This window comes from Electrona antarctica, assembly GCF_951216825.1.
Source record: "Electrona antarctica genome assembly, chromosome: 8".
NCBI classification, from domain to species: domain Eukaryota; kingdom Metazoa; phylum Chordata; class Actinopteri; order Myctophiformes; family Myctophidae; genus Electrona; species Electrona antarctica.
The window spans coordinates 46139716-46167004 of NC_136789.1; the positions used below are offsets into that span (position 1 = coordinate 46139716).

A 27289-nucleotide genomic window follows, 5' to 3' on the forward strand; every position below is an offset into this window, starting at 1 on the left:
TGCTTACACTAATGTATCTGTACACAAGATGTACCAATAAATGACCTTGAAGAACAACCAGTAGGGGTCAGCAGTAACAAGATTACCCAAACGTGTGGGGAATTCAGGAATTGGCATAATGAATTGGGAGGGGAAAAAAGGGGGATTGATTTCCTAAGCAAGGATGGAAATACCTGTTGCTGCACAGCTACAAAGCAAAATGTGTATGAATGTGTGTGTGAATGGGTGAATGTAATGCACAATCTATGTAAAGCCCATTGGATAAAGGCGCTATATAAATGCACCAATTACCATTTATGATGACATGCCCAAATTAGGGATGCTAGGGTTCATGTGCTTAAATCTGCGGTTCTCAAAGTCGTGTTCAGAGACCCTCAGGGTTCCTCGAGGAGGTTCCAAATAGTTGCAGAGGTCCTTGAAATTGAACAAGTACGGCTTAAAAAAATCAATGAGGATTTGACTGTGTACTATCCATGCTAATCATTCCAGGCTGTAAAACACCTGTCGCTCACCGCTGCTATCCGCACTAATCATCCCAGTCTCCATTTATGGTCTCTGGTGGTTTTTCTTTGGTGAAAAGTGTCTGACAAGCAGACTCCGCTAATGATGGCCGTCACCAGAGGAATGCAGCGTCCCGAGCTGTGCACCAGAGTGTCCTATTTACTCACACTGTGCCTGCTGCAAAGGAAGACTGCTGAGAAACCGCTCTCTCTGATCCTTGGGCACTGTGCCGTAATGATGGCTGCCTGTGAAGCACCTCCACCACATCTCCTGTCTTTAATTGTTGCCACCTGCCTCTCTATACACGTGCGTGCATGCGTGCGTGCGTGCGTGCGTGCGTGTGTGCGTGCGTGTGTGCGTGCGTGCGTGCAGGGGAGTTTTATTTTGGATTGCTTTCAAACAATGGTTGATTTGAATATTTCATGACAGGCATGCAGCGATAGAGAGACAGAAAGAAAATATGAGAAAAGGGAGATGAGAAAATGTCAAGGTCACAGAAAGTTCTCCGTTGTCCTTCAGGTGTGATAACCAGGTCTAAAAGCTCCTATAAAATGCCTCCTTAACTCCTCTCTTTTATCCCACCAAGGCCTGCCAAACCGCACCCCACCGCCACCTCTGGTGTTTTATGACCCTTGTCTGTGCAGGGGGACTCGTTCGAGATCTTTGGAGATTTACAGTGGAGCATTTATTTATTTATTTTCCTGTCACAGAGTAGGAGCGGCGTAGCAATCTTCAGGAGAGATATGAAAGGGTGTCTCAAACGGAGCTCCCGATCATCAACGGCACACATACCGTGGAAAAGAAAAACAGAAAGAAAAGTTTCATTTCCCCAGCAGAGTTTCTAAAGAAAGTTCCCCGATCATTTTAATAATAGTACAAGGGGTGGGGTGGGGGAGGGGAGGAGTCGGTCAGGCACCTCTCAGTTTTATATTTACTTTTAGAAACTTTTAGAAGCGTCTCCATGCCCGGAACATTCTGAACGCATCAAAGCTTCCATCACTCTACAAATCAGTATGCACTGTGTGGATGTCTGCACGGCGCACGCACGCACGCACGCACGCACGCACGCACGCACGCACGCACGCACGCACGCAGGCAGGCAGGCAGGCAGGCAGGCAGGCAGGCAGGCAGGCAGGCACGCACGCACGCACACAGACACACACACACACACACACACACAAACACACACACACACACACACACACACACAGCAGTCAGCAGATTGATTCTGACAGCTGAATATTTGACAAGTAACAGCCTGAAATCATTTCTTATTCAACAGTACCGCTGACCTAAACATGACCCTAACCTGCCCTGAGCTGTTCACCCATGACCCTAATCTTAATGTTTAAACAGATTTCATCAGACTGTGTAGTAAGGAGAGATGGGATGCTGCACATACAGCCTGTCAGCCTGATGCCTGACATGCTATAGGGTTAGACCAGACTGTAAAGAAGGTTCACAGGGTCACTCCAGATTCCACCGGATGGAGAACGTGCTATAGGGGACTTTGGCCATCAATGCTAACTTATTATTGCGTGATGTGTTTACAGTGTGCGCACACACTCATATTTCCAAAAAGTAGCCCTTACTCAAATAGCCGTCCACTACCTACATAACAGCCCGGGGTCTGACACCATTTTGCATAATAGAGCAGTTGAGATGAATAACAGTCTAAGTCCTCACTAATTATCCATAATGTATAAATTATAAGGGGTCAGGACAGCTAGGCCCTTTCGCCTCGTCCAAATAATAGCCCCGTCCCTATAAACACTGGGGCCATTATTTGCAACCTTAGTCAGCCTCATTTATATTGTGTGGAATGATGCGATGCGCCTAAAATAGAACATCTAAGGAGGTAAAGAGGTTGGGAACCACTGCAACCAACAACTCCGTTTGCATATCATCTTGTTCGTGATTTACTCCTTACATATAAGGCAGCAATGAGGTGGTTTGCATGGTGGCTTTACCTTACACAACAACATTATTTTATTCACTTCTTTAAAAGCTCTGTTGACATATTATTTTCCTATATTATTCATTATCATAAATGTTTTATCTACTGTACCTGTTATGAAAATATCTAAATGTTATCTATATACCATCAGTCTTCACAGTACTGGAAGATGGCAGTACAGAGCCCTTGAGGGGTCATTTATAGTAGTAGATTTTCTTTTTCTTTTCTTTTCCTATTTCTTTTTCTTCTATTTTGTGTTTTTGTCTCTTTTTTAAGTTGGTGAATTTGTTTTTTATGTGGGTGAAAAAATAATTTAGGTAGAATGATTTTTTTATATTCTATTCTATTCAGAACATTTTAAAAGGTATAGTTGGAACAAAAATAAAGTGTTACCCAAAGATTTTTTTTTCACCCATGCAAAAATACAAAAATGCAAAAAGAAATTGTTTTTCTTTCTGCTACCCAAAGAATTTTTTTTCACCCATGCAAAAATACAACAAAAAAAAATCCCAGAAATAAATGAACACAATGATGATTGTATACATGTAAAGGGTTGGGTACATGGACTAGTGGATCCAATAACTAGCTCTTTCAACACGCACTTTCAAGTCCATAGAGGGTGATGATAGTCTCACCAAACTTGGGACAAACACTGTTCAGGGGTCTGGCATGTGAATAGAGCGCCGCAGTCCCGCCCCCTACCAGGGCCCAGGAAATTTCAAAAAGTATTTATTTAAAGACATTTTAAGCGTCGTACAAAGCCAACTCGAGTTGTGGGACATCATGACAACAAACACCATTTTTCGGGCCGAACAAATAATTAGAAAGAAGAAGAAAACGGCAGGTTACAACACTTTTTTTCTTGTTTTTCTTTTTTGTAATTATTTGTTTGGTCCAAAATATTGTGTTTATTGTCATGATTTGTCACGACTCGAGTTGGCATTGTACTATACTGTAAAAGGTCTTTAAATAAATACTTTTTGAAATGTCTATGGGAAAAATGCATTGGGAATTATTTCCTGGGCCTGGCGTCGTCATGAAAGGGGGCGGGACTAAGACGCTCTATAGTCACATCACAAATGACTACATTGCACATGGGGTGTTACTAGTGGCCTGAAAATCTAGTACTGTATGTAAGAAAGTGAAAATGACAATGTGACGTGTTGTGTCATATAGCTTTCACTATTATGGATTTTTTTTAACTTTCGAAAATCATTACTTTTTGGGGGTAAATGTCAAAATGTCAGCACAACAATGCATTCATGTTCAAAAGAAAATATTGCTTTTTTACTTTTGGATAAATATACAGTAGTACTTGGGTATTATTCTATAGAAACTGAGTGAGTAATGTATTCTGATCACTTTCAGTTATTTTTACTACAAAATAAAATGAATCCAATGTTAAATGACATTACTGAAAGAAATTAAATTACATTACCCATATATATGGGTAATTAGTCATCTACTACTGACTCCATTTTGAATGCAACCTTCCCCACCTTGGCATTCGGTGTGTGAATGTGTGTGTGTGTGTGTGTGTGTGTGTGTGTGTGTGTGTGTGTGTGTGTGTGTGTGTGTGTGTGTGTGTGTGTGTGTGTGTGTGTGTGTGTGTGTGTGTGTGTGTGTGTGTGTGTGAATGGGTGAACATAACACATAGGACGACACAGTCAAAGGAAGGCTAGAGTATTAGACATAAAATGATTTACATGTCACACACCACTCAGCGCTCCCTCACACTGCACACATGAACCGATTGACACAGACTGGGCTTTTGAAATTAGCCTGGAAAGTAATTACACAGAGCGTCCCTCAAATACGGGAATGAGGGAAAAAAATTGTAATTATGCCTCTTTGCAGAATGTGTCCACCGAATGGGGTGGGGGGTGGGGCGCTGCATTAACAAGTGTTGAATTACATGAAACTTAAAGAGCAATTTGTAAAGACATATTACCAGCCTTTGAATCCTGTAAAAGACAGAATCCCTCTTGCCCAGCGCTCATCTCTCTCTCTCTCTCTCTCTCTCTCTCTCTCTCTACCCCCATCCCTCTCGCTCTCGCCTGCCAAGGCACAGCTAGCTCAAGTCCCTCGACAGCAAGAGGCGGAAAAGCAGGACAAAAACTAGGCTTTTTAGGGACAGTGACTTAATTGAAATTTCCGACAACTGTGTTCACAAGCCTGCCGTCGTCAGAGCACCCTATGAAGGATGACGAGAGACAAGAGGAGCACACGTATACTTTCATCCATCTGTGTGTGGTGGCGGTGCGTCCGAGCCCCGGCCCCGCAACATCAAAGGGTGACAAAAACCCCAACTCGGCCGTGAACACGCCTCGTAATGGAGTCAGTCGCCACATTTGTGTTCATGCTAATGCGCCGTGGTATAGGTTACAGGACACATGGTCACCTGTGATGGTTACATGGTCAGTAGCCAAAGTGTGTCCACCAACAAGCAACAGTGAAGGTTGCTCACTCATTCTAGGTATAGTAAGGGCCAGCGTTAAGCACTTCAGCTCATTTTAAAACAAATAGCAGATCTGCATGAACATAATAATTACAATATTTGTAATTGTAGGGTTAGGGTTTTGTTTTATTTTTTAAATAAATACAAGTAAATTAAACTTCAGTCCCACAATAGAGACAAAAAGGTTGAAAGTGACAGATTCTACTAATAGGTATCTTGCAGAGCAGACCAAAAGCCAACTGCTGTGTTGTTCACGCCATTGACATTTGTTCTGGAATTTCATGAGGAGCCAGATGGCAGCTGGCAGCTGTTTCCTCTAAAATTTCTATTTCAATTTGTGTTAGTTTACGGTAATAATATGTCTCCATTGACCGCTGCGGGAAACAGTTCTAGAGGAACTTAGTGAAATTTCTTCACATAATGCAGTGCTTTTTAAGTATAACTTTGTCATAACTTCATACTTAGAGAGTCGAATCTACACTGCAAATTGTTCCTAAATACACCTGTTCTTGGGAACAGCATGGACTCTGAAAGTAAGTCTTCATGGAAAACATTCTAAAGGAAGAGGATATCTGAGTGACATTTTGTGCATGGTGGTATATGAAAATACCTACCTGCATCATCATAATGGGTGTCATAATGAACTACGCATCCTACCTGGGTCACGGTCACCCATTCTGAATTCCCATAGATGTGTTTACTGCAATATTGTGGCATATAAGAACTGTGTTCCAAAAAGAAACACATGAGCCTCTGATGTGCATTGGTCTCCACCATGCCCCATTTTGGCCAATCACCATCACCTTTTCCTTGGTCAAAGACCAACCATTCCAAATAGTCAACACAGCTGGACGAGCATCCAACACATTGACACATCTGTGCACGCACACACACCTACCATATATAGATAAAAAGCAGTGAAAGGCCAAAATACATAATGTGTGTTTACTCTAAACACACACACACACACACACATGCATGGCATTGCACGCACGCACGCACGCACGCACGCACGCACGCACTATGAACAAACACATAGACAAAGACATTTGTGTTTAAGCACACACACGCACGCACGCACACATGAACACACACACGCACGCACACACACAAACACACACTACTAAACAAGCAAACAAACAATCAAGACAGCCCACGGGGCAGTGGGGTAATGAAAGAAGTTGTGTAAACCCCAGATGCGCTTAATCCATGCAGACACTTACAAGAGAGCGTGATTCATGCTGTATTACTGCACTAATACTGGAGAGAGAGAGAGAGAGAGAGAGAGAGAGAGAGAGAGAGAGAGAGAGAGAGAGACTATAGCAACCAATCCTCTTTATGTGAGAGACTCTACTGGAGAGAGCCTGGGAGGCCATGAGTAGAAGTGCTTGTGTTGATTAGTCATTATGACCTAGCTGACTTTTGTGTGTGTGTGTGTGTGCGTGTGCGTGTGTGTGTGTGTGTGTGTGTGCGTGCGTGTGAGTGTGCGTGTGTGGGTGCTGGGTGTGCATGGGTAAGTGAGTGTTGTATGTGTATGTACGCATGCATGTGTGTTTGTTAGGGCAAGCGTTAACATGGGAGTGTACATGACATGCACTGTATTTGAACTGTACATGTGTATACAACAGGAGTTGTGCTCGCACGCATCTCTCCAATTTGTGACTGTACACACTACACAGTCCAACTCTTGAGACTATGTGCAAAGGTAACCAAATGGACCCTTGTGGGTCCATTTGGTTACATTAGCACACTCTCAAGAGTTACAGATGTTGGTTGCTCTGTAATGTTATTCTTATGACATGGGGGAGATTTTCAATGTATCGCTAACAGTCATTTGAAGATGTTGAGTAACTTTATTGTTGTTTGCCTCTTAGCATCAGTGTTCTTGTTTCACTCATATAGTGTTGTCGTCATGGCTCCGAGGCGGACGTCACTCCAGCAAGTTTCAGAAGTGCGTTCAATTAATTGAGAGGGCTCCGTGTTATCAAAGCACTGTCACGGTGCATCTGTATGGCAATTCCATTTTTAGATGCGACAGTTCAAAGTCGCAGTGAACACATACGGTACGTCATGTGCGAAAAGCAGAGCAGATCTCCCATTGCGTCCCTCGAAGCTCATTCGGAGGAAATTACTTATCTTTTTCAGGGCTTTGTTGGGTATTTGTTTTGTGTGTGTGTGTGTGTGTGTGTGTGTGCGTGTGTGCGTGCGTGCGTGCGTGCGTGTGTGCATGCGTGGTAACAAGACAGAGTTGAAGAGAAAGAGAGAGAATCAGAGCTTTTGTGTGTGTATACGAAAGAGAGTAAACATTCCATGACATGTTTTGTATTTTTCTTGTGTCCTTGGTTTTCAGTTAGTGTTTTCCTGTGATTTTGAAGTATTGTATTTTCCTGTTTCTCAGTTGCAGTTTAGTTTAACTTTACACCTGTGTACTCTTATTTTGTAGTATTGTTTTGTGCCTTCCTGTTTGCCCCTGTAGTTCTGTTCCTGCCTTGTCTCACCTTTAGTCTTAGCCTATCCCTGTGTTGATTGTCAGTTAGTTTCACCTGTGTCCCATGTGTCTACAGTATACTCCCCTGTTTTTTCAGTTACTTTATTAGTGATTGTCACAGTTTTCTGTCCCTGAAGTGATCTCCTAGTTATCCTTTCTCCTAGTGTTTGTTATTTTTCCAGTGCTTCTCAGTGTTAATAAATATTTTTAACCTGTTCCTGACTATTGTCGTGCATTTGGGTCCTATACCCTCTCTGGTTTCGAACTGTGACACGTGTGTTAAGTCCTAGCTCCGTTTGGAACCTCTATATCTACGCTGCTACGCTTTAGCTCAGAGATGAGGTTCCGAGGAAAGCTATCCCTGCACAGGTCGAAATGGGTCGAACCCGTCGACAAGTAGTGGATTAAACCCCTTTTATTCCGCATTATTTATTCCAAAAAGTAAAGGTATCAGAACCAATATACAGTTGATAAACTTAACATAGGCACGTAACATTTTAACATAGGCATCAAACAACTTACAAAGCAGTTGTTTGTCAGCCAGTAGCATGTTTTCCCCGGTTTTCCCAATGCAATTTTACGGAAGTAGTACTGCGCATGCGAACGGGGATTGACTGGACAATTTATTTATTCAAGCCTGATTTTAAGCGGTTAATTGATGCCTATGTTAAAATGTTACAGGCCTATGTTAAGTTTATCAACTGTATCTTGGTTCTGATACCTTTACTTTTTGAAAAAATTACTATGAAAGTGGTTTAATCTACTACTTGTCGACGGGCTCGACCCAGCTAGACTCCATTTTGACCAGTGCAGGGATAGCTTTCCTCGGAACCTCATCTCAGAGCTAAAGCGTAGCAGCGTAGATATAGAGGTTCCAAACATTGCTAGTACGGTCCATGCTCATGTTTATGTTTCTGTGCGAATGCGTGTGTGTGTGTGTGTGTGTGTGTGCCTCCCCGTCTGTCTTTCTTTTGCTTGTGTCCCTTCCATTTAAATACAATGGATACTGGGGAATACGCACGCACGCACGCACGCACGCACGCACGCACGCACACACGCACACACACACACACACACACACACACAGATGAAATATGGGACAGTGGCTGGGAAGCCATCGAGACATTAGCTTTCTCAAGTGTGACACACCAGGGATTTGGAAAAGAAAAGATTTAAGGCTTAGATTAAATTTCATACTATTCATCGTTGAGCGAGAAGAAAGCTGCTTATGCGCGGGTACAGAAAAGCCTATTTGGTCTCACTTAATGATATCCTTAAGACTCGTCCTACCCTGAAAAATATTCTTATTAGGTTGTATCTCTTGGGAGTGTCCCATTTGACGAGCGCAGCCCGCCTAACGCAGGCGACGCTTCGGAAGGCAGCGCGTCACATCCTGTAATGCCGGCCGTGCCGCTGCGGGTTATCTGTCACCATCCAACACTACATCAGGCTGCGGGTTATCTGTCACCATCCAACACTACACCAGGTGATTTCACTAATTAGTTCCTCCCTTGCCGCTGGAAGGCATCCTAATTAGTGAAATCAGCTGGTGTAGTACACTGCACCCTGGAGAAGGTGTGAGCATTGGCATATTTTTTATGATTCTATAGCCCAGTGATTCTTGTGGTTCTCAAAGTCCTTGAAGGGGTTCCAGGGGGGCCCTAGATTTTATTATTATTATTTTAATATGGCATGAATTTAAAGGGATATTTCACTTAAAAATAAAAAATAAAAAACACCCCAGACAGTTTTTAAGTTGCTTGATTCAGTATTCATATATTTGATATCCATTTTAGCTGCCCCGCCCCCTTCCTATACAAACCCATTGTACCTTCAACCTCCATTTTAACCATGTAAAATGTATCGAAAACACCTGCCCTTTTTACCAGCTGCTGTGTGAAGCACAGCGGAGCTGGTTTATGATCGGTCGCTTTGCCTTTCTGGACTAGCAAGCTATCTCTCTCATTGGCTGCCGTAGTGGGCGTACTAGCAAGCTATCATTCGCATTGGCTGCCGTACTTATTTTTCTTTATTTACACTCATGTATTTTATTTTGATAGAACAGGAAGTGCTACTCAATTCTATTTTTGATAGCTCCACAAGTAGGAAGTGCTAGTCTCTCATTTCTTCTCAAGATCTTGCCTGGGCAGCAGCTTGTTACTGTTGGCTGCCTTCTCATGATGTCTTTTCCCTTCATAGTTTACACATGGCATCATCTGTAAGTGTCTGTGTTTATTAGTATAGCTACTGTATGTGCATCTGGATACTTCTTTATTTGTGTGAAATGTAGTTTGTTTGGTCAGGCTAGTTGCCAACAACCCATGTTAACTATGCTAATTGCTAACTGGCCATGTTTACTGGGCATGCTATTTTAAGTTTAGGTTTATTTAAAATTAGCCTTCTTGTTGTTTTGTACACTGAATGCATATCTATCTAATAATTTAGCGATCGCTCGCCCACTGTCTATTTTGCTCGGTCGCTGTCTGTCCGTCCTCTTCCGGGTCGCTGTCTATTTTGCTCGGTCGCTGTCTGTCCGTCCTCTTCCAGGTCACCAGTGAAATGCATGTTGGGAGGACACAGATTAATACTGGGACACACTTTTCCGCGTAACAGACCCACACGGACAGCGACCGAGCAAAATAGACAGCGGGCCAGCGGGCGAGCAATCGCTAAATTATTAGATAGATTACCCACACTGAACATCATTTGCTGTTCATATATTCAGAACGGGTAAGGACTAGTTCTGAAAATTGATGGATAATGGTATTTCTTTGTATTTGATGACAAGATTACCTTGTGTTTGTGGCAGTTGATTATGCCTGTTTATGTGATGGTAAAGAAAAAACGTCATGTAGGCCTTTACTATGCTTCTGTGATATGTGTATTGATGCAACATGTGGTATCATTTCATTTTCATAATATTGTGTAGTATACATTCTCATTTGTGTATTTCCTGTCATTCTGTTCACAGTTTCACATTTACCTGAGTAAAGCTACTAAAATCAACCCACCGGCCTGTTCTTTGGAGCTCGATTAGGAACTTGTTTAGCTGTCTGTCTAACTGAATATACGTTCATGGGGACAACGTTTAGCGAGGACAGAACATTGTGCGAACCAAGGGATAACAGGCACGGCGCGCGCACGCACGCACGGACACACACACACACACACACACACACACACACACACACACACACACACACACACACACACACACACACACACACACACACACACACACACACACACACACACACACACACACACACAGACCATACATCCACTTTCACTTATGTCCACTTTTACCCGGACATGTCCTCTTTTTGGAGGCTGTGCGGGGAAGCATCCTTTCGGCCCCCTATGAACCTCCGCTCGCCCTACATGCCCCAATCACCCAGGCTGGGCAACGCCCTGCAAAATTCCCAGTTGATGCAGGCTTCCTTCCAGCTGCCGGACGGAACCTACATTCAGTCGCCGTATGCGCCCGCCTCACCGAGGCTAGGCAATGCCCTACAGAACCAGCGGCCGGGGGGGTTTATGCATGTACAAATTAAAGGACAGCCACGCATGCATGTGCAAATGAACGACCGCCATGTGGACAGTACACATGGACATTACCCAGTTACCACCCGTCACTTTATACTGCACACATGCGTACATTTCATAGCACAATTCGGCAGATATAAGGCAGCTGGTATTTTAATTGATGTGCATCAATTATTGTTTTCTGGTGACTCAAACTGTCCTCCTAATATGCCAGGTGCCTGTGTTGTTTAATTACTTTTTTAATTTACTTTAAATAATTTTGTAGATATTTTTTATGGAGCCTTATTCTTTCCCAGATGTTTTTAATTATCCCCCCCAAAAAAAGGAAAAAAGGAAAAGGTAATAAAAAAACACGGGCACCTCACATATTAGGAGGGCAGTATCAGTCACCAGAAACAAATTACGGGTGTTTTCGATGAATCTATCATGGTTAAAATAAAGTTTGAAGTTGCAATGGGTTTGTATAGGATGGGGGCAGGACAGCTAAAATGAATATCAAAGATAGGTATATACCTGACGAAGACCCATAAGGGGCCGAAACGTTGTCATCCTTATATTCTAAATAAAATTCCTGTGGGAGCTACAAACAGTGTGCGGACTACTTCTCTTTCTCCTGTACGTATCTTTTTGTTCAGCACCTGCAAGTTTTTTGTAGATGTGCGTATATACTGGATTCCGTTTCCATCGTATGGGCATACCTAACAATGGATGCCAAAAAAATAGGAAAATTTTCATTTTTGTGTATTTTATATAAAAAGTCCATAAAATCGAATTTTTATTACTTCCTTAAAATGAAAACGTGCTGCGTGATGACGTGTCGAGGCCCGCATCAATAAAAGCCAAAACAATTAAGCGTATCCGTTTGATTCCCATTGCTGCATCGTCCTTCAAACACAGGTGGTTTTGATTACAGAAATACTTTTTAATCTCGTTCAAGATGACACCCAGACAGTGTATTACTCGTTTTAAACTTAATCATCACACTAAAATATGTAGGTTAGAGATAAGCCCCTGGCTTTGCTGCTGTCTCTCTGTCACTTTGTAAACAAACCACTCTGCATGTGGTGTGCATGAGACGGAGAGACGTCCCATAGCCTGGAGGGATGCGACGCTCTGATTGGTTCAGAAACTGAGATCCTAGCGTTTGAGGCTGAAACTTCAAAATAAAATGCCCAAATGAACCATTTCACCCTGTCTTTAACCACTTTAAACCTTGGAACATTTGGAAATTTTCCAGAAATCTTTAGAAAATGCAAACTGTTTTTATGTACATAGTATTTTAATATTTTAACAACACAAATCTTCTATGGGGGTCCCTGTCATAAAATCATTTTAAATGAGGGTCCATGACAAAATGCATATTCATTTGACATAAAACGAAAGTTGAGAACCATTGCCTTTATAGTCCACAGACCGCTATTTGCTACAGTGTTTTATCTCTGGGACCCTAATGTACACTGTCAAATCCTCAATGATAATGTATCAATGATTTAGCCGAGGACCATCTGGAAGACTGGAACCACCTCTTGTCTGATTGTCTGGTCTTAGACTATTCATGCAAATGTTGGGGGGTCGTAACTCTCCTCTATCCTTGAAGATAATTGCATTTCATGAGCACAGGTGGTTTGAGGGAGGGAAGCCAGTAATGCTTTCTCATCTGGGGTAGTGTCCAACACAAACACCTACACCAAATCAGCTCTCCATTGATATGACTGGGACTCTAAATGTCATTTTATTGTATTGCATGTACAGTATGTATTGCTGATTAATGTAGTGCAGTGGACCACAATGGAAACAAGCCCCCTGGAGGGTGGGGGCGTGTGCTATCTTTTTAGAATAAATTGCTAATAAAGAATTCAAGCAATCAATCAATTTATGCTTCAATAACAAGCCTTCTTAATCTCCTTTGCGTCAAGACAAATACTAATAATTTAACAATCCATGTGAAATTAAACTGTTCTTTATATGTCTGGCTGCACCGTCTGAAATCCAATCAGTGGTTCTCCAAAGTGGGTCCATTCACCAACATGGATTTGTGTGGGGAGGACAAGACAGAGTTTCAATTTACCGGAATATGTCATACAGTATGTAATGACAATAACAAGACTGGGAATCCATGAAACACTCATCTAGGATTCCAGATCCTCAGACAGATGAGCACACACACACACACACACACACACACACACACACACACACACACACACACACACACACACACACACACACACACACACACACACACACACACACACACACACGTGCGTGCGTGCGTACTAATAATATCACTCTGTGTTCAATATTTGCCCTGCCCTTGTGACTCACCTTTCTTGTCCCCGAAAAAGAGTGTCTGCTGTGCCGGGTTCGACCACTGGAGGGAGGTGTTGTCGTTGTACTCCACACGGCAGGTCATGTTGGCCGTTCCTCCCTCTGTCACAGTCACATTCTGGACCAGAGGATACTGGCCGCTGAGGCCTGTCACACACAGAGAGAGAGAGAGAGAGAGAGAGAGAGAGAGAGAGAGAGAGAGAGAGAGGGAGAGAGAGAGAGAGAGAGAGAGAGAGAGGAGAGAGAGAGAGATAGTACATGTTAGTAGAGGACAATAAGACAATAAGAGAGGGGGTAAAGAGAGAGAGAGAGAGAGAGAGAGAGAGAGAGAGGGGATGGATGGATGGATGGAGAGAACCAGAACACGAAGAGTGTGATTGATTGAATTGTTTGCCCCCGCCAATTAAGCAACAGCCTTCAGTCACATCATTTTCAGGTCAATTAAAAAAAGCCTGACCCATATCCTATATATTTTTTCACAATTGCATCATGCCTCCAACAATGGCACAACACTGCACATAACTTAAAGGAAATGAAGGAAGGCAAGAACAACTTGCCCCCTATAAACCCCATACCCCCCATCCTCCCCAAAACGTGAGCTCACTGCTCTTATAGCACGGTGGGAAACGGTCCAGCTCCACAGAGGAGAGAGGTGTGTTTTGCGTCTTTGCGTTAAGGCTAAACAGCCTAATTACCTGGCTCCAGTTTAGCTGGGATGGACAGCCACCGCTGTGTGCTAAATTGGCCCCTAACATGGAACACATGGGAGGCGTTTAGCCCGAGGACTAACCCTTGGACCTTCTGCAACGCGGGGATGCCCAATTAAAAACCACTCTCCACGGACATGTGTGTGCACGTGCGCGCTGGATGCCTGCAGCCCTATAACTCACACGCAGACATGAAAGGGGCATTGTTTGTGTTGTGTTGTTGTTTCTAAACGTGCAGGGGGAATGGTTGGAATTCAGGGAGGAGAGGTGCTGGGCAAGGGCGGGGAGCGGATGTGGGATTTTTACACACTGATTGACGCGGCACTTTGCAATCCATGTTCATTTAATTGGAGTTAATTTAAGTGTGTGGGTCAGGGGTGCACCTTTTATGAATACATAACGGACAGTGGTTATATCATGGACCCTCAGTTTGGTGTGTATTAAGGCCACCGACCCCCATAACCTGAGAGTGTACCGGTAGATATATCTACAGTATCAATCATTCAGCTGGGGACACCCTGGAACCCTATCAAGAACCCTATATGGTATCCATAAGTGTCACAGACTCCCAGACACTGACAGTTGGTGCCTGTGAACATGGCAGTATGACCTAGACTAGAGAATCTGTCACTCATAGCTACAGTATGTAGTAGTATACTGTAGCAGTGTAGCTACTCTTCAGCACCATGGAGAGTTCACTGAAACAACCATGTAACCACCACTATAGTGACCTTTTTGGAGAGACCAATAGAAAAATGTGTGCATGACCGACCCACTGGCACCGACCTACCCATACACCCACCCACCCACCGACTGACCAGACGACCCACCCACCCACCGACTGACCAGACGACCCACCCACCCACGAACTGACCGGAACGACCCACCGACTGAATGAATGAATGAATAATTGAGATTTTGTCTTTCCCAATCCCTTGGAAATCCCCTTCCAACGCAATTATAAAATGTTACATTCACTTCTCAGTAACTGAAAGATGCACCAAAGCCAACATAAATATATCACATTTATTAATGTATATTATGATCTCTGTTTGCTTAGCCCAAGCTGTTTCTAGTCCAGATCCAAATACATTGTGTTCAAAAAGTGTATCTGCATCACTTAACTTAACCACATCAAGTCTGAGTTTTGACACCTGTTAAATCTGTACTATATGTAGTGCTGACATTTTTACCATTGAGCTAATAGAGCCGGCCTGCTTGCTCAGGGGATGAATTGAATCTTGATTGACTATCAGGACAAAATGTGTGTCAGATCCTGTGTCTTGGTGAGGCATGACCTTTGACGCAATCTAAATGTCTCAATAGAAGAGCAGGGAACCATCCCAATTGTATAAGTTGTATTGAATTAACAAACTCTACCATACAAATTGGACAAAATGACATTTTATTCATAAAAAGGTTACATAGATAATTGGACATACACATGTATGTATGTGCATATTGGCCTTCTGCATCCTACATGTAATATGTGACCATGATGAGCAGGTTAATATTATATTATTGATAGTATTAATGTGGTATATGTTAGTTATACCTAAGTTCATATTTATCACAATGAAAACAAACTTTTCAAGCATTTAAAGCAAAAATGGCCCCGTGGTCCATGCCACATAATAGGCTCTGGCCTTCATGACAACCCTTGCTGCTGCATGTCTCTCCCCTTCTCTCTCTCCCTCTTCCCTGTCCGTCTTCACTGTAACTATCAATAAAGGCACAAAATCTTAAAAATAAATACATAAATAAAGAATTAAATATAAGTTTACATAATCAATACAATCTTCTAGTCTTTTGTGAATTATTTGAGAGCCCACGTGCAATATCCTCATGGTCTGACAGTGGGCCCTGACCCACAGGTTGGTGAATTGTTTTCAGCACCATGGACAGCTCTACGCAAAGAAAGCACTTTGTGTGGATGTCGCTATAGGTTCAATGGAGTGCCTGCATTCTTTATGAAAGATACAAACATAAACAGTGTGTTACAGGATGATGGGATCCTGAAGCCTGGAAATAAACCATTAATCCAAGAGTTCAATATCCTGGACAGCTTTTATCACATCGGCTAGCTGCTGCTTTCTATACGCTTCACTTACACACAGCTGTATCTTAGACCACTGCTTCTATATGCTTCACTTACACACAGCTGTATCTTAGACCACTGCTTCTATACGCTTCACTTACACACATCTGTATCTTAGACCACTGCTTCTATATGCTTCACTTACACACAGCTGTATCTTAGACCACTGCTTCTATACGCTTCACTTACACACAGCTGTATCTTAGACCACTGCTTCTATATGCTTCACTTACACACAGCTGTATCTTAGACCACTGCTTCTATATGCTTCACTTACACACAGCTGTATCTTAGACCACTGCTTCTATACGCTTCACTTACACACAGCTGTATCTTAGACCACTGCTTCTATATGCTTCACTTACACACAGCTGTATCTTAGACCACTGCTTCTATATGCTTCACTTACACACAGCTGTATCTTAGACCACTGCTTCTATACGCTTCACTTACACACAGCTGTATCTTAGACCACTGCTTCTATATGCTTCACTTACACACAGCTGTATCTTAGACCACTGCTTCTATATGCTTCACTTACACACAGCTGTATCTTAGACCACTGCTTCTATACGCTTCACTTACACACAGCTGTATCTTAGACCACTGCTTCTATATGCTTCACTTACACACAGCTGTATCTTAGACCACTGCTTCTATATGCTTCACTTACACACAGCTGTATCTTAGACCACTGCTTCTATATGCTTCACTTACACACAGCTGTATCTTAGACCACTGCTTCTATATGCTTCACTTACACACAGCTCTATCTTAGACCACTGCTTCTATACGCTTCACTTACACACAGCTGTAACTTAGACCACTGCTTCTATACGCTTCACTTACACACAGCTGTATCTTAGACCACTGCTTCTATATGCTTCACTTACACACAGCTGTATCTTAGACCACTGCTTCTATATGCTTCACTTACACACAGCTGTATCTTAGACCACTGCTTCTATACACTTCACTTACACACAGCTGTATCTTAGGCCACTGCTTCTATACGCTTCACTTACACACAGCTTATATCTTAGACCACTGCTTCTCTAAATATCATGACTTTCTATTTACTTTTTTATATTAATGTTATATTACCACTAAATTATCTCAGTGTTTTGTCAATAATTGTTTCTAGGTGTTTTGATGACTGCATGCATGTGCACGTGTATTATGCCTGTGTGCAGCAGTCGTGCACATATCTACACTTGTGTACAGACACTGTGTGTGTGTGTGTGTGTGTGTGTGTGTGTGTGTGTGTGTGTGTGTGTGTGTGTGTGTGTGTGTGTGTGTGTGTGTGTGTGTGTGTGTGTGTGTGTGTACGTATGCGTGCGTGCGTGCGTGCGTGAGGGGGTTGTGCCGGGGGCACAAGTAAATAATAATAACTATAAATCTATCCTGTCCCCATCCCTGGAGAGGATGGCTTTTAGAGAGTCTGAGCAAGAACGGAGGGGGGCATTATTCATTATGACGCTCCCTTCCCTTCTGAAGACTAACCCTCCCATCCCCCCAAGATAGGATAATAGAAAAAATAAAAGTAAAGCGAGAAAAGGAACATTTAGAAATAAATGCCCCCCCCCCCTCCCCCCGCCCTCCTCCCCCCACCCCAAACAAACTTCCTCCTCCATTTGTATTCCGCACCAGGCGCGTTTCGTCCGAGAAGGGTATAGCCCACCGAACGCGCTGCTTCCCTTTGAAATCATCAGCCAGCCAATTTCACGTTACGCCATTAGCGGCTAATGAACACACTTGCAGCATAAGCACAATCTGAAAATAGCGTTCATCCCGAGGCCCGAAAACAGAGAGGCCTCCTCTGGCGACGGAGCGGAAGAGGAGGAGGAGGAAGAGGAGGAGGAGGAGGAGGAGGGAGGATGATGATGTGTGTGAAAAAGGAGTAGAGGCCGAACGAGGAGAGAGCAATGGCGGAAGAAGTACTCAAGTAGAAGTATCAATACCACAATGTAGAACTCTCTGTTATAACACTCCCAACGCGGATCGCGTATCAATACGTTATCAATTAATCAAACGTCGGGTGCGGATCACGTATCAATACGTTTCAATCACTTTTTTATAGAATACTTTCATTCATCTTTTTACCCACCCGGACAATGAAGAACCATCGCCCTATCATTGCTGCTTACTCCCGCTCACGTGATCAGAAAAAAAAACAAAAAACAAAAACCCCCCTCCCCTCCTGAAAACAGGAGGGCTGGCCGCTTTACGTGTAGAAGCCAGTTGAACGCTGAACGGAACGCTGCCTATTGCCTAAACACATATGCACCAGATCGGCATTGCAATGCATAACATCTGCAACACACATGGACAGATGCATGTTTCCTTCTTCATACTGTAGCGACCAAACGATCCCCGAGCCTACAATACTACGAACTAACCACAGTATCGAGGGGCTGCCACGACAAGACAGTGTTCCGTTGGTGGATCACGTATCGCCATGCAGAGCCGTCATAATCGGAGATCGCTCAGACGTGTGATTGTAACGCTTTTTTATTCATTATAATTGTAGTGATAAGACCGCAATGAACGCGTCGGGGACGTAATCGACCCGGGTGTAATGTATAACGAACTTTTCCGCGACCTAAACCGTGGTGTTGTCATCTGTGGAAGTCATTTTTTCCTTCTCGTCGACATCACAGCCGGGTGACGCTTTTCCCCCCCTCCATCGCCCCCAAGCTGCATGCCCATAGCCTGGCTTGGCCAGCCTCATAGCGGGGATTCACTGAAGATTCTTCCCCGGAGGAAACATCAGTGAACCCTCGCTATGAGTCTGGCCGTGCCAGGCTAGCATGCCCAGGCATGTTCCCCTACACTAGCTTGAAAAACAAAATCAGCTGATGACAACGCGTCTCGCCGTTATACTATAGTTCTGAACCGAACGGTGGAATGGGACTTTTTATAGCCGTACGGATCAAGACTTTTGCTGCCCAATGTGCCCATGACCCCCCCCCCCAATGTTACTGCGATCAAAACAATGAAAGCAGTGAGATAGATTAGGCGAGGCGGCAATCATCATCAAAAAGAAAGCATAGTTATGAAGGTTTATAGTCAGACATTGACAGGCAGATATAACAATAAACACAATAAATATGCTATACATCCTATACATCGAATGAAAGCCCTGAATGTGTACTTTTACGAGGAAAATAGTAAACATTGATCCCATGTACAGTTTGTCATAAATTGGATACTGGGTGGATGCACATTGCGCCCACCAGATATAACTGCAGAGAAGACATGGACCCGAACTCAATATTCACAAAATAAGGCCTATAGCGACATATAAATACTATATACCGTATGAAACAGAAGACTCTCTGCTTTCATAAGGAAAAAAATTGTACTGTAATAATAAAAAAATCACACCCCTGTGAAGTGAGCAGTGCAACTCTACTTCTCTACTTATTCACTACAGCTCGCTATATACGGACTGAGGCAGAAAGTCATGTAAACCTTTTATTTACAGTTTGGTCTGTAAACTTCTACTGTAATAATAAAAATCACACCCCTGTGAAGTGAGCGTTGCAACTGTTCTGTACTTATTCACTACAGCTCGCTATATACGGACTGAGACAAAGTCATGTAAACCTTTTATTTACAGTTTGGTCTGTAAACTTCTACTGTAATAATAAAAATCACACCCCTGTGAAGTGAGCGGTGCAACTGTTCTCTACAGTTGCACCGCGCAACTATAAAGAACAGTTGCACCGCTCACTTCACAGGGGTGTGATTTTTATTATTACAGTAGAAGTTTACAGACCAAACTGTAAATAAAAGGTTTACATGACTTTCTGTCTCAGTCCGTATATAGCGAGCTGTAGTGAATAAGTACAGAACAGTTGCAACGCTCACTTCACAGGGGTGTGATTTTTATTATTACAGTAGAAGTTTACAGACCAAACTGTAAATAAAAGGTTTACATGACTTTCTGCCTCAGTCCGTATATAGCGAGCTGTAGTGAATAAGTAGAGAAGTAGAGTTGCACTGCTCACTTCACAGGGGTGTGATTTTTTTATTATTACAGTACAATTTTTTTCCTTATGAAAGCAGAGAGTCTTCTGTTTCATACGGTATATAGTATTTATATGTCGCTATAGGCCTTATTTTGTGAATATTGAGGAGTTCACGTCCATGTCTTCTCTGAAGTTATCTGGTGGGCACAAGCTGCATTCAATAACCAATTACTGTCTAACTGTAGATGGGATCAATGTTTACTGTTTTCCTCGTAAAAGTACACATTCAGGGCTTTCATTCGGTGTATAGGATGTATAGGATATTTATTGGGTTCAATTTTATATCTGCCTGTCAATGTCTCTGACTTTAAACCATCCATAACTCTGCTCGCTGTTCAAGATAACCACTTCCAGGCAAATGCAGGTGTTGCAAAAAGGTCAATATCTCCAGAATGGAACATGGTAAAATCAAAATGTATTTTTTTAATTGAAGTGGACAAGTTCAGCTTTCTTTTGATGTAGGCGTGTGATTCTCGCTATAAGAGAACATTTTACTGTGGGCCCCCGAACAAGGCCTTTGTGCAATGTTAAACGGCAGCAACATCCAAATAGGCCTGTTGAGATCTTGCAGCAATCAAAGTGTTAAGTAAAATTACAGTATTCAAAATGTACTTTCAGTAAAAGTAGCCTACAAAAGTATTGGAATAAAAATCTTTTGAAAATAGCCAATCATCATAGCTCATCATCGCAAGCTTGTAAATAGCCAAAGTCTACAATAGGGCTGAAAGGGATGATGTATGTTTTGGTAATAACTAGTAGGCTAACTAAAGTTTTCAAATGATTGTAGTGGCGTAAAAAGTATAGAAGTAGAGTAGAAGTAAATGTATTGAAAATTGGAAATACTCTAGCATAGTAAAAAAGAAAAAAAAATCAAAATCAAGTACAGTACTTGAGTAAATGTACATACATTACTTTTCACCACTGCGAACGAGGAGAGGTGGTGAGAAGTCACGGAGCACGGGTCATTTATTTTACGGTGTTGATTAAGGGGCTCCTGAGGTTAATCATGCGTACGAGAGAGAAACAGAGAGAGAGAGAGAGAGAGAGAGAGAGAGAGAGAGAGAGAGAGAGAGAGAGAGAGAGAGAGAGAGAGAGAGAGAGAGAGAGACAGAGAGAGAGAGAGAGAGAGAGAGAGAGAGAGAGAGAGAGAGACAGAGAGAGAGAGAGAGAGAGAGAGCGAGAGAGACAGTCCGGGGTGGGGGGTGGGAGGGCTGGAATGAAGGGGGGAAAGGGACGTGGGCTACTGTATAGGTTGTGGTGCAGAGGCCAGGAGATATGTTTTATTCATGAAAAGTTGTTTTTTTCCCCATGAGACAAGATTCGCCAAGCGTTTACTTTCCTCCTGCCTCTCCTTGTCTCTTTCTCAACCCCTCTCTTATTACTTCCTCCTTTCTTTTAAATCATGTACTTTTGCTGAAGATAAACACATGGACACACGCGCGCACGTATGCCCGCGCACACACACAAACACACTTACTGTATACAGTTAGCCTGGTTTCCACATGTGTTCGCTGCATTCCGTGCATTTGTTTTGTCACTTCGCTTATAGCAACGTGACAAAACAAATGCACGGAACGCAGCGAATCAGGCTGGAAACCTAGTATACAGTATAGTTTGCACCATATGTTCTGTGGCAAATATGCCCATATGTGGAATGAACAAGCCCGACGCAAATCAGCATATGATATGCCATATGGGCTGGACATCTCCGACATCAGTGCAAACCGGCGTTGTTAGGCAACGATATTTGTTGTGTCAGACAGACCACAGCTTGTTTGTGTCAGACCACAGCAGAGTTATTCTAACTAATGATTTTCACAATTGATAATCCTTAGTTTGATTCAAATGACCTTGAGTATCTACATTCAGACATGTTGACAAATGCGAGAACAGTGTGCATGTTTGAATCCATGTATTACGTGACAAAAAAGTGCCACCGTGTCTTACAATGAAATTGGCAGACACAGCAACCTACACATTGTAGGAAAGCTGTATAAGCAAGATGTATGAAAGAACATATCCAGTGATGAGGGATATTTCTCTTTAAGAAAGGTAAAAACATATATAACAAATTTGTGGCTTTCGCTTTTATTTTATATTTTTTATGGAGGGACAGACAGTAGGCTGACAGGAAATGGGGAGAGAGATGGGGGGAAGACATGCAGTAAAGGCTGTCGGGATCGGGAGTCAAACCCGTGGCACACTGCCAGACTGGATTACCAGCCAAGGTGCCTGGACCATTGAGCCATGGCCCAGGCCAGAAAGGTAATTTTTAACAAAGCACAATCCTCAGTGTTGAGCATGAAATGAACTGATGATATTACTGTGCACATTTCTGTAGAGTTCAGTGACCCGTATTAGTGAACTAAAATAGCTGGAATGTGAGCAATTGTTCTGATATGAGAGAATGCCTGAGTGCCACCAGAAAGACATTCGTGTTTAATACTCTCTACTCTCTTGAAAATAGCATGTATATTTTGTAAATCTCCCTCGCAACAACATTCAAGATTCATCTGTATTATGCCCGTGGGGAAATTGTTGTCACAGCCACATGCACTAAGGCATACGGAAATAGAGACAAAGGCATAATACAGAAAAAAGGAAGCAAAAAAGATGTGTGTCAGGGATTTAGTCGAGAGTGCATTCCACCTGTTCACTTCACATCTCCTCCATTCCCCTCCTCTCCTCTCCCACAGTAAAATCTTCTGACTGGACACACATTTTACACACAACACTTTCAATCTAGCCAGCCTATTTTGAACATGTTATAGGTGAACATTTTTTAAATCTCCCAAATCTGTATTTATTTGTAATGTAAAAAATCACACCCGTGTGAACTGAGTGGTGTAAGGTCTTATATAGACTGATCAGCTGTGGTCTGACGTAATGTCTGACGTAATGAAATCACACCCGTGTGAACTGGGTGACCATAGAAACCGTGCTCATTTTTTGGTACGAACAGACAGACAGACAGACAGACACGTAAACTAACAAAGCCAGTTGTAGGAGTGGTTTACACCACTCAAAAACAACATCTTGTGAGCTTGTAGATCGGCTATGTTTGCCATTTGTCATACACCAACGTATATAGGGCTCCGCTTCAGCGTAAAAGTTGGAGAACCACTGAATGGTGACGATCGATAACACATTTTCTCTTTCCCTCGGCGTCTATATGCGTCAAGTGGGGCCGACCAGAGGCCACAGTGATGTTTACGCGAGGAGAAGTGTGTGTGTGTGTGTGTGTGTGTGTGCGTGTGTTTCGTGTGCCTAATTGGCCAGTGGAACGGGTTCTTTCATTGGTTGTTCTTTCTGCCTACCAGGACCTCAGTGAAACGGTGCTCCTGGGGGAGAGGAGGGGGAGAGGAGGGGGAGAGGAGGCAGATGTCCTCATCTGGTTTCCATGTCTAAAATTAGTGCCTTACTTCAACTTCTGTTCTTTTCCCCCTCTCCTCCTTACTTTCTCCTCCTCCCCCCCTCTCTTTCTCTCCTGCACCATCCTCTGTAGACTTGTTTTTGTCCCCCTCTCTCTCTCTCTCTCTCTCTCTCTCTCTCTCTCTTTCTCTCTCTCTTTCTCCTGCACCATCCTCTGTAGACTCTGTAAACTTGTCCTCACTCGAAAATTCATTCTTTCTCCTCCTCCCTTCCTGATTTCATCCCTGGGGGGTATTCTCTCCAACTCCATATCTCTCTCTCTCATTTTGTCTGTGTTCCCCAGTATTTCAACATTATAGGTCTTGACCCCCATAACGCGCAGCGCGCGCACGCACGCACGCACGCACGCACGCACGCACGCACGCACGCACGCACGCACGCACGCACGCACGCACGCACGCACGCACGCACGCACACGCACACGCACACGCACACACACACACTCTCCTTGCTCTCCACCTCTCCTATCTTTGTGTTTCACGGAGCACAGGGTCACTGTAATTGACCTGTGTTTTGACTGACGCACAGAGGCTAAGCCAGGTCAACAACTTTTCCATCTGCATGATATTACGGATTAATTATGTAATGAAATTATGTCTTGCCGTATGACCGTGTGCTCCTCGACTAGCATAATAACACTTGACTAATTCTCTGTTTTTTATTATTATTGTTTATTACTTCGGCATTCACTCGTAGTCATTATTTATTTATACTACACGCGCACGCACGCACAACACAGCACGCACAACACAGCACGCACAACACAGCACGCACGCACGCACGCACGCACGCACGCACGCACGCACGCACGCACGCACACACGCACACACACACACACACACACACACACACACACACACACACACAAAGAAGGAGGGAGGGAGGGAGTGAGTGAGGAGAGAGAGAGAGAGAGAGAGAGAGAGAGAGAGAGAGAGAGAGAGAGAGAGAGAGAGAGAGAGAGAGAGCGATCAGATAGATCAGAGATCAGAGAGACAGAGAGAGCGATACTAACTCCTGGACAAATGTAATTGTTTATTCTGCATGTTTCTTGTCCTCTCCAGCGTGTGACCTTTCAAGCTAGACCAGCCGAGCCTACTAACCTTTCCTCTAGAGAGAAGCTGTGTTGCTGTATTTTGGTGCATGCCTTTACTTAGTCATTCTGAGAGAGAGAGAGAGAGAGAGAGAGAGAGAGAGAGAGAGAGTGAGAGAGAGAGAGAGAGAGAGAGAGAGAGAGAGAGAGAGAGAGAGAGAGAGAGAGACATTCAAAAGCAGACAGACAGAAGGCCCAAGGCTGCAGCTGACCTTTCCAGTTCCACTAGAGGTCCACCCAAACACGAGAACACAACATCCGACCGAGCTCACAGTAGATCCAAACTCTTGACTACGGGTTGGGTCTCTTATACAGTAACTGACATATGCCGACCACGGCCGTCTTGCTATTAAGTTAATGGCAGGGTGGCTGGCAACTAGCTGCAATTTTGCCATTGACAGCCCATACATCCAAACAGAAATCTGATTGGATTAGGCCAGGGGTTCTCAACGTTTTTGGCCGGGGACCCCCGGAAATGCTTTGGCAATGTCTCGGGACCCCCGCCCCGCCCCCTCCCGACCCCCAATATAAATTGACTGCTACAATAACCTTAAACCATTTTGGGCGGGAACCCCTTTTGGTGTTTTAAGCATTGTTATAATTTAGCTATTGAAAAATAGCAGATCTACAAGCTCATAGCGCGCCACCGAGTGGCGCGCTATGAGCTTGTAGGTCTGCTATTTTTGAAAAATCGTGAAAATATATATATTTTTTTTAAATCTTTTTTTTTTTTTTTTTTTTTAATTATTTGGGGACCCCCTAAAATAATTTGGCGACCCCCCGAGGGGTCGCGACCCACGGGTTGAGAACCCCTGGATTAGGCAGTGTCAAACTCACCAACATTGCAGCGGTACGAAAAGCTTGAATTATCCTCTTTCTATCTGCAAAGTGTTTGTTTCGACAACAAAACAATCCACTGTGACATGAGATATACCTTCTATCAAAAACTTGGGAGTGTTGGAGTTTGGAAGTTGGATATCACTCAACAGCCATGCGTACCACCTGTTTTGAATTTGCACATAATGCAGGAAGCAGCAGGACGTTGCTTTTCTGAAAACTTTAGTTACTAGGTACTTTGTAGATTTTGATCATTATTACAAAACATGCATTAACTTAAGCACTTCAGCCCTACATTTAAGGCCATTTGAAAATAGCCGATCTACAAGCTCACAACGTGTCGCAATGTGATGCATTGTCAGCTTGTCGATCTGCTATTTTCAAAAGATTTTTTTTTTTTTTTTGTGAAATGGGACAAGTATACTTTTACTTTCGGTACTTGCAGTAGCAGTATGGATACTATAGTTTTAAGTAAAACATTTGAGTACATTTTCCACCACTCCATGTTTCCTCTGTTGCACTCATCACAGACTCACTGAGACAACCTCTCCCTGAGAGGACAGGGGGGCTGGTTGCCGCCCACTGTGACTGCATGGCTGGAGTGGATGACGTCTGTTCACATGTGGCTGCAGGGCTTTTCTAGAAGCTGCTGTCCAATCAGAGAATCAAAACACTGCTACTGATGAGAACGCCTACTGGAAACACCCAGCTCCACTGAAGGGCATTCAATACCGGCAACACATAAGACTTTACAAGCGCTAAATTGAAAAAGGTACATTTGGATTGGTGGAGCATCCGAAACAGGTCAACCCTGCAGTCCAAGAGTCCTGAGGAAAGACAGAGCGGAACCACCATCAGAGAAAGAAGTCTTCTTTCCTCTGGAACTGCAGCATGTGTGGCTTGAACTTGAAGCTATGCAACCTGTCTGGTGTGCCTCCATATTCAATCTTGTTTAAGAGCAATATGGAGACGTTCCTGCCAGTGTTTAATGATTTGTGGAATGAGCAGTTTGCCAAAAATGAGAAGCTTGTAAGTTCTGGCCGTTCCATCGATCATACAGTGACACAGGATGAGCATGGGACTGTGCTCCCATGAGAACTTTTTACATCAGGAAAGCAGAGCTTTTCATTCACCAAGATTACACATGCATTGGTGCCACCCCTACAGTAATGCTGTGTGGTAGTGACTGCTGCTCACGTGCCTCTATTGCCACAGGTAAACTTGACGATGCATGTGTCGAGTTTGAAGTCAGTCGATCGAACGATTCTCGAATTAGACACACAGATAAGACAGGAAAACGAACAGAGAATGTGTGCATTCATAGTAGGATTACTACTACTACTACACTGTAACACCATAATCATTTCATGATAATAGACTTACTTATGTTTAAATGAAATTCAGCTATTGAATGCAATGAGATTGTGAGATTAATAGACCAGATAAATGCATGCATTGCAATAATCCTTGCTAATGGTACTGTAGTAGATGACTAATATTCAAGTCACAGTGCATAAATCCAATGAGTAACCTAAATGATGGCCTATCTAAAAATACTAAAACCAAACTATCTAGAGTGAAATATGTTACAGACACAACTTTTAAGTGATCAAACTGTAATCACTAATGGATTTTGAAGCAATCTTGCCAGTCCCGATAATGCATGGCCACATTTTAGAAAGCTTGTGTACCGTCTGCCAAATGCACTGTGAATATTATTTTTTAACTGAGTATGCCTCTGTTTCAATCAGATGGATGCATAGATGGATGCGTGACCACACATTGGCTAATTTTAATTTGGATTATTTAACCA

The 27289-nt window shown here is 43.1% G+C and overlaps 1 protein-coding gene across 3 annotated transcripts in view; it reads right to left on the minus strand.

Annotated features, from left to right (window-relative positions):
* The window catches only part of cadm2a (cell adhesion molecule 2a), a 414954-nt gene that overhangs the window by 86054 nt on the left and 301611 nt on the right, over positions 1-27289 (minus strand). For all 3 annotated transcript variants that reach the window (XM_079508605.1, XM_079508606.1, XM_079508604.1), the window contains one exon: positions 13276-13425. In XM_079508605.1, coding sequence (XP_079364731.1) covers positions 13276-13425 — 150 coding nt within the window. The remainder of the gene's footprint in view (positions 1-13275; positions 13426-27289) is intronic.